Source organism: Juglans microcarpa x Juglans regia, chromosome 3S (assembly GCF_004785595.1).
Source record: "Juglans microcarpa x Juglans regia isolate MS1-56 chromosome 3S, Jm3101_v1.0, whole genome shotgun sequence".
NCBI classification, from domain to species: domain Eukaryota; kingdom Viridiplantae; phylum Streptophyta; class Magnoliopsida; order Fagales; family Juglandaceae; genus Juglans; species Juglans microcarpa x Juglans regia.
In genome coordinates this window covers 6,351,239-6,364,800 of record NC_054599.1, presented here as the reverse complement: position 1 = coordinate 6,364,800, position 13,562 = coordinate 6,351,239, and the positions used below count along the sequence as shown (strand labels likewise).

General features: G+C 37.1%; 1 protein-coding gene and 1 non-coding gene across 2 annotated transcripts; both read right to left on the bottom strand.

Moving 5' to 3' along the window:
* Positions 1 to 3,004: 3,004 nt before the first annotated feature.
* On the bottom strand, positions 3,005 to 12,328 carry LOC121256935 (polyadenylate-binding protein-interacting protein 12-like). Its single transcript, XM_041157744.1, has 11 exons — positions 11,960 to 12,328; positions 11,267 to 11,852; positions 10,809 to 10,919; positions 10,470 to 10,514; positions 10,301 to 10,373; positions 10,107 to 10,219; positions 9,892 to 9,951; positions 9,728 to 9,775; positions 9,574 to 9,642; positions 3,458 to 3,519; positions 3,005 to 3,354 (listed from the first exon to the last, which is right to left on the bottom strand). Exons 2-11 carry the CDS (start codon positions 11,795 to 11,797, stop codon positions 3,297 to 3,299), a joined length of 1,170 nt encoding a protein of 389 aa, XP_041013678.1. The 5' UTR covers positions 11,798 to 11,852; positions 11,960 to 12,328; the 3' UTR covers positions 3,005 to 3,296.
* On the bottom strand, positions 4,502 to 4,625 carry LOC121258937. Its single transcript, XR_005939488.1, has one exon. It is a non-coding gene; the product is annotated as a U6atac minor spliceosomal RNA (small nuclear RNA).
* Positions 12,329 to 13,562: the final 1,234 nt, after the last annotated feature.

Sequence of the window (13,562 nt, the reverse complement as noted above, 5' to 3'; positions counted from 1 at the left end):
AAACAACGGTGAAGATTACTTGATCAACTAAACGTAAGCCCCAATTTTAGGCATCTGATCTAGCGGACATGGATATCTACACAACGACAACCCTGAAGAGATGATGACGACGACGACAACCCATCTCACTGCCCGTAAGATCTCCTTTTTCTTCCCCTACAATGACTTCGTCATCTATGACCCACGTGGCGAGCTTCTGTTACAGTACGATTCCTACGGCCCCGATTCCAAACCCAAAGATCAAACCCAAAGCGCTTCTCTTTGTTTGCAACTCCACCCACTTCCGCCTCCTCTCACTCTCATCCCTCATTTTTCTCCCTTTTCTCCAAGATGAAAAATTACAAGAAGAAGAAGAAGGCGACATAGAATCCCCGGAAATTTCTTACCATCCAAGAAAGAATTCAGGGATGTTCATGTTTATAATGCAACAATTTCAAGGCTTTTGTGCAGTCGAAGGTATGGGATTCTTGGTACTCCGCGTAGTTACTTGCAGTTATTGAAATGTCATTTGCTAGGGGATAAAATAATTCAAATGGTTCTTTTCTTCTTAGGTTGTGTGTGTTTTATCAACTTGACCAACTTCTTTACTTGATTTGATTCATCTATACGATTGGAGGGATTTTGTGTTTGGGAAAAGAAGCTTGGAGATTGTACAATCTTAACATTGATACACTACTTCAGTGATTGGAGGGATTTGATTCATTGATCGAATCTGCAATCTAAGTCAAATGGAAACAAGGCTTTTTATGCATACGTCGTTTAAAAAAAATACATAAATAAATAAACCCCACAACTTTTAACCCGACTCGAATGGGTCGGGTCGAGTTGTTTTAGCAATGCATGATCTGTAGACCAAGTCAGGTAAGGCCCAAAAGTGGCTTGGGCGTCTTGTTGCAGGCCTGCTGAATATAGATATCATATCCAAGATCCAAAATTTTCCAAATTTGTGGCTGTGAGCTTTTGTTTGTTTAAGTTGATCATGTTAGAAACTTTGCTTATCATCGTGCATAAAATCTAGCACATGAATATTCAAAGAATAACTAAGATCAGATACCAATATAATTACATTACAAATTAAGCTTAGCCAAATATATGGTAGTAGTTTGCAATCTTTCCAAATGATTAGCAACTTTACTTGCTACTGTTAACCTAAGACTATGAGGATTCTTTCTATTGATGCTACAATAACACTTTGGTCCAGCATTGACTGAGAATTAGTTAGTGCATATATATAATTATTTATTCATATTGTGTTTGAACCTAAGGTTTTGATGCAGATAAATAGATTCAATATTAAATAATCATTTTAAGTCTATTTTTAATGTTTTAATTATTTAACTTATAATTTTTATAATTTTGTAGACCTAGTTGTGAACCTCAAACTAAATTGCGGATGACTTAGACAAACGCACCGTAGGATAGAGAACTCCCTTTATTGGTGATAAATGAAATGCCATTAGCAAAAAAGCCTTGTTTGTTTTTGTTAGTTCAAAATAATATTTTAGTTCTAACTTTTTTTTAATTTCCAAAATAGTGTAGGATGTTTGGGATTGGAGGCTGATGGTGCTGAAAATTTGAAAATTATTGTCAATTTGTAATTACTAATTTGTAGGATTTTGTTTTATTCTGATACATTATTTCATTTTAAATTGTTTGGGACTTTGGTGAAGTTGGTTAGGGTTGGTTGTGATTATGGTGGACGGGTGGTTGTTTGGTGCTGATTGTGATTGTCAGTGTGGTGGTTGACATGTTGTAAACTTGTGATTGTGGAGGTTGTGATTATGCTGGTTGTTTGGGGTTCCTTTGCATTTTTTATTTACATTGTGTTTGTAATTGTACATTTATTTCTCTTTAGTCTTGTAATTTATGTAATTTAGTCATTGTATTCAAGTTTTTTTTAATTATTTTTTACAATATTTTTTGGAAATGGGAAGCCCACTAGGATGTTGGTGATTTTGTCTTCTTTTTTGTTTTTCTTCTAATTTTGAAACAGCTTTTTCAAAAATTAGAAGCCCAAATATAATATTGGGCTTTGAGCCTTTGGAAGTGGGCCTTGGCCCAATCACTCTCCGATTGGAGCTCTGAACTCCGACTCCAATTAGAGTTGTAGTCGGAGTCAGAGGTGGGCTTTCCAACTTCGTCGAGTCAAAGTCCACCCCTAATACATACGGGAGGTGATGGTTTGTAGATATTTCGGAGTTAGAGGTAAACTTTCCAACTCCGTCGGAGTCGGAGTCGGAGTCCACCCCTAACACATACCGGAGGTGATGGTTTGTAGAAAATATCTGGAATGTTGTTTGGCTTGAATTTTTTGAGGAATTGGGGTGCCTCAAACAACCCCAAACTGTGACTATTTTTCCAACTTAATATCCATTACAATTTCCCTCATAATTTCCTTCCATATTCATATTCTATCTCCTTCATATCTTAGTATCTTCTCCGACTGGCGACTTCACTCTGGAATGCCACCCCAAGATCAATATTTATTGAGCCAATACAACCCCAATCAACACTAAAGATTCAGCGTTCATGGATGCAAACATTTGAAGATATGAAAGAATGAACGAAAAACCATACTTGAAACAAAGCAAATTTAATAGATAACAAATGAAACCCTCTTTCGACTTTGATAAGAAATTGGACAATTGCCTTCAATCAAAAGAGCAGTGAGAGGGAGAGAGGAGGGGGGGTCAGAAGTTGCAAGTGTTGAAGTTGGCTGCAGCAACAGGATATGAAGGCAATTCAGAGGGGAGGCAAGTGGCGGCAGAGCAGTACAGGTGGTTATTATGGTTGGGATAGCGGTTATGTATGTTGCAGGGAAAATTCAGTCAAACTCACTCTCCAACAGCACATCTAGTTAGAACATAGACGACGAGTCAAGTAGCAAATATTGCAAATTGAAATTGGAGCAAGCAGGGCACCCAACTAAACTTCAACAAAACCAACAAAAAAAAAAAAAGAACATTAAACGATCAAGGACAGAGATGGAAGAGAGAATTTCAGATTGTTGGACACAACCGACGGGCATTAGCTTTCTTTAGGACCACCCTTACAGAATTCATCACATTGTGCAGCATAATAAATCATTGAGAGCCTCGAAATCCCATCCAACTCTAAAAAGCTAAACAAATAACCCATAAATTACCCAATCTAGATAACAAAGATCCCGACTGCAATGCAAAGAACAAAAGGATGGATATAAACCCGCAAGTACCTTAAAACATTTCTGCCACTATGCATATATGTAAAAAAATTCTATCAGCAGTACATCAGTCTGGGAAACATTAAAGGATGAGTCAGTGCAACTGCGGGCGAGGAGCACGGGGTCGAACAGGTGTCTTAGATGGGCTTACCCTGCATACACATGCCATAAAAATATTTTCAGCAACCTGGGAAAAAGATACCGAAATGGTAGAAGACAAAATCAGTTATTACAAACACAGTCCACCTCACCAACCTTATTGGCAATGATCCTAAAACCACACCACTACAGTTTAGAGCTGCAATTGCGCTTTCTGCCTGCATGAGTTGAAAGTCCAACACAACAATCACTCTTATGCATAGAACGGATTAAGACTTCTACTAATCGAGTTGTAACATGAACATCCAAAGTTATCACCTCCACAATCCACTATTCATAGTAACAAAGTTTTACCATATATAAATTATGCAGACAAAAGCATGTTTCACTAGCATCATTTTTTATATCAGCAGATTCATCAAGAGGCCAGCAACTGAACCCAGGCACAATGATAGAGATTTAAGTGGTCCAAGAACTCTCGAGTCATTAATCATAATTTCCTTTGGACAAAACATGATTATTTTAATAACCAGTCGTGCAACTGATTGTGGAGTAATTTGAATGTGACTTTTTGTGGTAACTAAATTAATTATAGAGGTACGAAGACAGAGTTAAATAGGAAAGAAGTGGAAGTGTCTCAATTTTTTAAAATTTCAATTTGCATAACATTTATTAACATGATCTTTCAAATAACCTAAAACCTAAATTACCAAAGTTATGGACATTTAACATAAAAATTGATGATGTTGCAAAGCTTCCGCTTCGAAAATTATATATGTTATCTAAATTAATATAGATAACCCAGTGTAAAATCCATAACACAGCAAACACATGTATAAGTGATCTATATTGCATTAGAGTCAAGATAGAATTACGTGGCATTGTAATGGGGGAAGGGGGATCAAGCAAGATTGTATTAGAAACAATATAACCATTAAGGAGAACATTGAAAATAAACACATGGGAATCTCTCCACATGATTCTAATTCAGATGACTCCTCCAAGGACTTGCTTCACATTGATTGCCAAGTTAAAGATGGCAATGAAGAGTATTGATGGACTATGGACATTGGCGTTGGGCCACTTGATTTGGTACTTTCAATCACTGGAGTGGTTATTAGGAGGTTGGCGGAATGATCTAACTACTAAGACAAATCTAGAGATTCATAATATAGAAGGTGAAATGTTTCTTTTTTTACAAGTAAAAATGGGTTTAAGCACCATAGAAGGTGGGAAGCCTTAACCGTATGTGTGGTAACAGGTACGCCCAAAGGCTGTTCCCGTCCCTGTCAGGAGAGATGCCATCTCTCCTTTCTACAAACACTAGAAGGGGAAATGCTATATCTTCTAATGTCTCGAGAGAGAATCAATGTCCAGAATATTTCTAGAAGGTCTCTAGGGACAACGGAGAATATAGGTAATTTTAAAGAAATTTCTTATTTGAAACCAAGTTTCCAATTTAGGGCTGTTCAAAATGACCAAGTAACTGAACACCACCGACCAAACCAGTTGGTTCCGGCCGGTCTTCAAAAGGACCGGTTGGGTCATTAATAAGCCACGTGAGTGGTATAAATTAGGGGGCATAGTAGCATTACTCATAATTATTTACTCATTACCAATCAACCGAGTTTGATGACGTGGAAAGTTACCCAAATAGTGTCCTTCAAACCCATTTCTGGACAGTAAACCTTGAATACACAACCCCACTAACCATAATTATGTACCAAGTAATCCTAAGGAACTAGTGCAGAATCAAACTCAGAATGTCTAAATCTATAACTCTTCCAAAGCCTCCTCTTTGACCACTAGGTTGCAGCACCTTGATGAGTAAGCCCAGCCCAAAATATTAACCTTATATGGCACTTAAAATCCCAATGGATCAAACCTAATTACTTGAAATGGCATTGTCTGGCTTCCTCTGTTGTTTTTTGTTGCCATCAATCATCCCAACTCTACCTCCCTCACCTCGCATTCTCTCTCTATCATCACAGATCTTGTGATACCCTATATGATAAGGATAAGGGTAGGTGGTGTAAGGGATTCCATGTTGCTTGTGAATGAGAAGTTTTTGCTCTTTATAATGTTCCAATGGACTTCAGTTATATCATTGACTAGTCCTTTCGGAGTATAGATCATGTGGTTTGGGCCTTCCACTGGGGCATTCCAGATCATATTCTTCAGCAGATCACCAATCTCTATCTGGGTTTTGCTGTCTTCGTTGCTTTGGTCAAGTACTCCGCGATTCAACGTATTTGTGTATGTTTGGGAATGTGTATGAGGAATTGTTTTGTAGCTAGAAAATATTGAGTTTGATGCATTTCTGTTTGGTAGCCGAGAAAATGCAGGGAAAAGGATATAATTAGCTAATCTTCTGCAATTATGTTTTCTTTTTGTTTTATTGGTTCAAGCCCAAACCAACCAAAGTGTCCCATATCAACATATCAACTAAAGGAGGTCAGGATCAATTCCGGCTGGTGGGAATCGCCCCATTAGATGAAGTCAAGTTGACATACCAAGATCCAGACCTCCTCGGTTCTGTCCGAGGATTGACCCCCAAAACAAACCAACAGGATCAATTTACAGGCCTACTTCCCATGGGAGATGGAGGTACTTGCTTCCAATTTAATTTAAAAAAAAAACACAGGAGAATCTAGCTATCATCATAAAACACAAAAAGAATAAAAAACAACAAAACAAAGAAAACATCACTTAATCTTCGAAATTATGCACGCCCAATATGAAAGTGACAGTTTTAATATCAATAATTGAGAAAGTCATAGCCTAAATCCTTCTAACTACTAAAAAAATCAATTAAGCAATCAAAAGATATGTAACATTGTTGGGACTGAGACATAGTCAAGACTCCTATGGGAGGTAGCAGTGGAGAATTTTCCACAAGTTGGCTTGGGTTTGCCCCAAAGAATGATAATATATCATTTGAGTACAGAAGACGTGATAAGTTAAGCACTACAGAATTCCTACACCACTTAGAAAAACCAGATAGAAAATTTGTCAGCAAAAGCAAATGTCATTTTGCTAAGTGCCTCATGACAATGATAAAAAGGAAAGGAGACAAAGGATCTCTCTGCTGTAAACCACAAGAGCTACTGAAGAAACTGCAAGGAATTCCACTATGGAACCTTGAAAGAAATCCATAGAAAAGCAATTCGGGCCCCAGAGCCTTTTCATCGTTCAAAAAGTTTAGTACTTTAAGAACCTCGATCACCTCAAAAGGCCTTTCAAACCAGAAGCCCTCCTCCCCATTGGATTCAAAAGCTAGGCCATCAAGCTTAAGCTTCCAAATCTCTTTAGATTAGAACTGTGCAATATGACTCCTAGTCTCTTCTTGATTGGTAGAGAATGACCCAACAATATGATTCCTAGTCTCCTCTATGGTGTAACCAACTCCAGATCACTTCTCACTTGAGTTTTTTCTCATCTTCTCTTCACAAATAATTCTCTCACTTTTTCTACGCTCTCTGAATAGTTTGCAGTTCTTTGATCAGGGATTTTACCTGCTCAACTACATTGCCAAAAGTCTGTTCATTCCAATCTTTTAAATCCACTTTCAATGCCTTAATTTTGTGGGCCAAAATGAAGCTTGGGATGCCTTGAAAATTGTAAGAAGACCATTTTCTAACCTTCTCAACAAAGCCTTTCAGCCTTTAATATATATTCTTGAACTTGAAATATTTGATACACCATAATGCACTTTAGCATGAGTATAGCTCCTTGCTTGTAAATGTAGGCAAACTTGTAGTCTAAGGCTTATCTGTAGTAGAGCTGAAGTCAGAGTCAAAAGAGGTTACCCAGACTCTTAAATCGTCTTTCCTATGATTGATCTCCATTTCTCTCATTCTCCCACCTAAACTACACTTTTAAGAACTCACAATGAAAAGGGAATTATCCAAAAATTTCAAGTGGTTTAGGACTTGCAGCCCAAGCTGCTTTAGTTCCCATCCTCAAAATCTGTTAAAGATGCATACCATATACAAATAAGAATAATAGAAGAGATGGCTAAAAATCCATAAGATTGAGGCTGTGATGATTGAAAAATGCACGATTATCAATTACCTATCGAAGAAATGGATAATAAAACACCTAAAAAAGCTAAAGCACTAGTTAATCCATTGCTGCAATTAATAGGACAAAACAATTTGGCACCATCCCAACTGGTGAAGCCAAATCACCATCCCAAACTTGTCAAAAAACTTATACATCATCACTTCTTAAGTAGTGAAACCCTCAGAATTGAAAGTTATGGGAATAGATACTAATTCCCAAGCAGTATGAAAGACAGTCAATATGATGTCTTTTCTTGCAAATTGCCTGATTGCTACAGCTTTCCAAGAGTTGTTACTAGACAAAGCAAATGACCTTGAAGAGAGATTCAAGAGGGCTGAAGTTTAAGAGAAGGAGACCATAGAGCCGATCTCTCCTGTCATTCAGACAGATGCAATTGTTGAAGATTATGGCACTTGCATTATCTCCACTTAAATGAAAGCCAATGCACTTATTTGGTCAGATCTTCCAACCTTTTCACAATTACAGCTCACTGTGCTCTTTACTGATATAATCAAAAGTAGAGGGACTTGCTAATTTCCATCATGAAAAAGTCAAGATTTGAAATCATAAGAAAGAACCAATGCTGTATCTTACCCCTCTCTCCCCCCCCCCCCCCCCCCCCCCCCCCCCCCCCCCCCCCCCCCCCCCCCCCAAACATCTACAGATTTGGCTCCCCACCAAAATCCACTTGCCACTCAATTTGGCAATGTAGAAGGGGAAATGATGTTTTCTCTAACAACTCTAACGCCTCATTGGGTTACGCAATTTGGATGAGATGAGATATTTTGTTGAAAGTCGAATAAAATATTGTTATAATATTATTTTTTAATATTATTTTTGTTTTGGGATTTGAAAAAGTTGAATTGTTATTATATTTTGTGTGGGAGTTTGAGAAAGTGGTGATGATTATATGAGATGAGATGAGATAGTTTGGTTTGTGTAACCAAACCAGCCCCATATCTATTATTGCAGACAGCATCTACAAGTGAAAAGAAAAGCTATAAAGCATACAACCATCTTGTCCAAAATAACTAGTACGATATGTTTTCTTGAATCGAGTACTTTCCTATGTGGAATTACATAATAACATTGAAGGAGTGATCTTACGGTTAAGATCTCCAATAATGCCCATTATCTGTGTTTATTAGAGTTGACAACACACTTATGTGTAGCGTACTCATCCTTCCATGCACAGTTTATTAAGATAAGCTTTGTGGAATTAACTTAAATTATGAAAGTGAGCACATTTTAAGTAATACTAACATGTTTAATACAATTCTTATACTGCAATAACAGATCTTATTTCTGGTCTACTACATTTTTTTTGGTGAGACAGTTGGAACATAGCCAACTCCAAGTTCTTAAAGAATTGAAGAAAAAAATTGCCCATCTGTTGTATGGCATTAAAAAGTAGAGATACAAATTGTTCGTCTCTATCAACTTACTACGTTTTCCATAACCCATCCACACATGGACTCATTTGATGACTGCATCTTACATAACCCATCAACATATGGCCTCGTTTCACAACTGAATGACATAAACCCCTCGAAAACACAAACACACACACAGCATAACTAAATTAAATAGCTTAAGGTTTTCTAATTTATTACCAAAACTCCTTTGTTTTAAAAGCAACATATTACCAAAATCCATAAAATTCTCTTACCAGTGAAAATCAAAATTTTGTTACCGTCTCTATTGACACCTAAAAACATTGAGCAATGAGAACTGATAACAGCCTATACTCTTAACAAACTAAGGAATATTTTTCCGAGTTCACTAATTTAATCACACTTGATGTCTCAAATACTTCTAATAACATCTTCGAGTATGCATAGCAAGGGTCGTTCTTTGCAAAGTCACATGCTTACACACAAGGCTTACCTATCTTCCTTTACAAGATAATTTTCTATTCATGAAACTGCTAATTGGTTTGCAGTGCTAAAAGCTTAATTATGTTAGATAACCATTCACGGCATATTTAAGAACTCTCCAAGTATGTAAAGTAAAAACCTGAACACTCTAACAAAGAGATGTGACTCAAAACAAGAATACACAAGTGAGACCAAACTGTCAAGCCAGAACTGCTAAAATAACTTCAGATAATACGACACAGTTATGTCTGTATCTAGTCTCAAATAGTTAGAACGCACACAAGAATCAAAATATGCAGATATAAAAATCAAGAGCTCAGAGGTCATTACAATTGTGAACTCGACAAAAGCAATACGAGTTGAATGATGATAGTCTCCAAGTAGCCTCAGGCGTTGCACCTATGCAAGGAAATAATTCAATATGTGGATAAGAATTCAAAAATGACAAACAGTTTGGGGTTTCAGCACAGGGAATATTACATACCTCTCCACAAAGTGATTCAAAGAAAAATTTGACATCTGCTTGGGTAACCTGCACCGAATGAAGAAAGAAATGATGACAAACTAAACCAATTATTTAAGGCCAAGATAATGGGCCATTTTGGCCCTTAATTACATAAGAATCGTGATAGATATGTCCAAAATTACCTTCTTGTCAATGTTTGTACAGTAAATAGTCCTCGAGCACATCTCACGTTCATCTTCAGACTAACCGTCATGAAAACATCGGGAAGCCACAAAACAGGAAAGAAATAAAATAATAATAAGAACACTCTACTGATGATTCGGATTCTAGAACCGACAATAAGAAAGATCATCATCCAAAGAGAAGAGGAACAAGAGCTATCATATATAATCCTCACCCTTGGCAAAAATGTTGGATTCACTGGTGAAATGGCTGTTTTGGAAGGCAGCACTCTAACAGGATAATATCCAAGCATAGTCCCTGACAGATTCAAAGCAGCCCTTGCTCCCTCTGCAAGCATATCAATATCAGCCCAATATGACAAGACATTTACCATACATGCATATGAAATACGTAAATTTATGGAAATACCTTCATCCGTAAACTCAACAAAGGCAAAATGGAGAATAGAGTTAGGATCACCACAAACACGGCAATCAACCACCTTTGGCCAAAAAAGAAAACAGAAGACAATCCTAAGTATAATGCATCATTATAAATTCGAAAATGATACATATGAGCAAACTAAAATACTCATTACCTGTCCACAAGTAAGAAACAGAGCTGCAAGCTGCTCTTCAGTAACCTGTGCAAAAAACAAAGAGAATCGATCCCAGAAAATGAAGTAAACAAAACATGATTATAAAGAAATGATATAGAGTTTACACAATCACAAGCAGGCGGAACTAATCTTTTGCTAGGGGGCCCGAAAATTTCAAAAAGGTATCAAAAACTAATATTTTTAGATTTTCTTATAAGGTAAATTTTATCATAAATTATTTATGCCCCCCTCCACCCAAAAAAAAAAAAAATAACAGCTTTTCTTCCCAAACTAAATTTTATAGTTCCACCCTTCACAAGCCAGACATAAACTATTTACCTGTTGATCAATGTCAGACACATAAACAGTTCTCCTAATCATAGCCTCTCTCTGTGCCGGAGTCATTCTACCGTTCATCTTACGTTTCCCCTGACTATAGCCGTTCCTCCTCTACAAAATTTCAATAGAACAAAAAATAAAGAATCAACTAAAAAGCAAAGTGCAAAATAACCAAACTACCAAAATAACCAAGAACAATAAAATAAACTGCAAATAACTGCAAGCTCAACTTGCTTACGACAAAATGTGTAAGAGAGAAGACATAAAAGTTTCAGCACTTCAATGTATTTCACTATACAACACCCTCAGTGAGCCCTTCATTTTTCAGAAAACAAAGAAAATGAAAACAAAAGCCAAAAAATCTATTTTCTCATATAGTAAAATCTCTTTTATCACCACTAATCCTCCATTTTACAAGCAACCAAACAGCATAAAAAAGACAGTAAAAACATACATACCCTTCTACCAGTATATCCATTGGCATTAGCATTGCCAAAATTAGCTTGAAGTATAAAACTGTTAGCATACCCAAACCCACCAGCACCACCATCAAAGAAAGCATGATTCTTGGCTAGTGAAGGAGGCACAAATTCCTCAGCCATGGGATTCAACTTGGACAACAATTCTTCCAAATCCCTCATATCCCTATTGAAACTCTCGCCCCCATCCCCTCCATTTCTCACCATAACCCCATTAGCCCTCTGATTATTACTCCCATACCCACCACCAGACTTCACCGCCCTCATCTGCTGGCTCTTGACCCCATTAGAGTCAAACCCATTTACCATCTGACCCATCTGAGACTTGTAATTGTCCGACGCCACTGTGAAAGTCGTTGCTGCTGATCTTTCTTTCTGATCATTCTTAATATCCATCGAATCATTTCTGGGTTTTGATATTTCGAGATCATTCTGGGCATTCAAGTCCGATGATGATACTACAGTAGTAGTATTCTCAAAATTTTGACTGGCATTCTCAGCAACCGCCATGATCACGCAGGCCGCTTGTATCAACAATTTTCCTTTCAATTGCTTTCAGATTTGTCTGCAATAATTGGGTATAGCTGATCAGGTCCATAATCTTGGAAATAAACAAAAAAAAAAAATTACAAATTTTATAGACCCAGAAGATAGTCCTGAAAGAACACGTACCTGGCTTATCTAAAGCATTTGCATTGAAATAAGACGGAACCAACCTCAAGATCGTTTAGTTCAAGCGATTAGAAACCCAAAACCAACAAGAAAAAAATGAAATAAACTAATCTGAAGAATTATAAGAAAGTTGTTGAAGGTTTGAAGCGAAACAGAACACAATTTTTTTTTTTTTTTTTTTTGTTCAGTAATATATACGGAGTATTGTGTTTACGGAGTTTTTTCACATAGGAGACAGAGAAAGAGAAAGGAAATGGGTGTTCTATTCTTCGGATCGTCCGTTCAAGCTGCAGTGCCTTTTTGGACCTTCTCTTTCACAACGTCCCAAAACGCTGATGCATATAGGCTAGAGCCGAGGACGACCCATAAAATCACAAGCTAAATTTGCATTTCCGAAAATGCCCATACATGTATCTTCCATGCCATTACATGTAATATATATGTCATATTAGTCTAGGCCCTGCTACCGGTCCTATGCGGCTGGTAGCCGGGCAGTTAGGTTTCCCGCCGTCAGCCGCCGTGTGTTTGTCAGTTAGGTTTGGTTAGAATAGAAAAAATATTTTATCTCATCTTATTAATTTTCATTATTATAATTTTTTTAAAATTTTACATAATTTCTTATTTAAATTTTAATTTGATTTTCAATTCCATATCAAATTTTACAAACGGACCGCCTGAATGAGCCGGGGTGAGTCGGGCGACCGCCAAATAGGCCTAATGCCATACATGACATACTGCATAATCCATAGACAATGGAGCATTGCTCTTGCGTTGTGATATGTGGGAACACAAATCTTTTTTTTTTTTTTTTTTTTGTCCCTTTTTTGTCGTTTCTCTTTTTTCTTCTCAGTGCATAAATCAATTTTCTTTTGTTAAGTATTTCTTTTTTTATCGAAATAGACTCATTTTATTAATGATTCGAAATTACAACTGTAACTTATAAATATATAGAAAATCCAAACTATAAGTCAACTAGGCATCAGCTCTGGGGCTTTTCTACACATAAATTTCTTTGCGGTTGACATTGTCTTAACTTCACAACAAACTCTCTCCTAACAGAGAAATGAGTTCTGTAAAACAGAACTTAAAGATCCACTTTATCCTCATAGGAAGGAAGAGTACAGGACACTGCTATAGACACTAAATCCAATAATATATTTCTAATTTATTAATAATTAAAATAACAAAAAACCTACAAATTAAACACACTAACAACTACAAAATCACAAGTACCGATGTGATCCCGGACGTCACGCCCACTGCAAGCATTGGCATCTCGAGCCCTGACAGCACCACCCAGCTCACACACGGACAAAACAGCCTCCATTGTGTAGGCGGCACCTACGCACGAGCATTGGCCGTACGACCACCTATCGTAGCATCGTCTGCCACTCTCGAACATCTCTTGCTCCAGATTACGTCCGATCCAAAAACTCAACACCACACTCGGGTCAACAAGGAAACAAAGAAACAAACAAAAACAAAACACTGAAACGGAACAACAAGAAATAGAAAATCAAAAACACTAATGAACAGTGCACAATGCATCGACAGTGGTGCGTGCATGACACTGGTCACTCAGCAGGAAAATTGCTGGTCAATC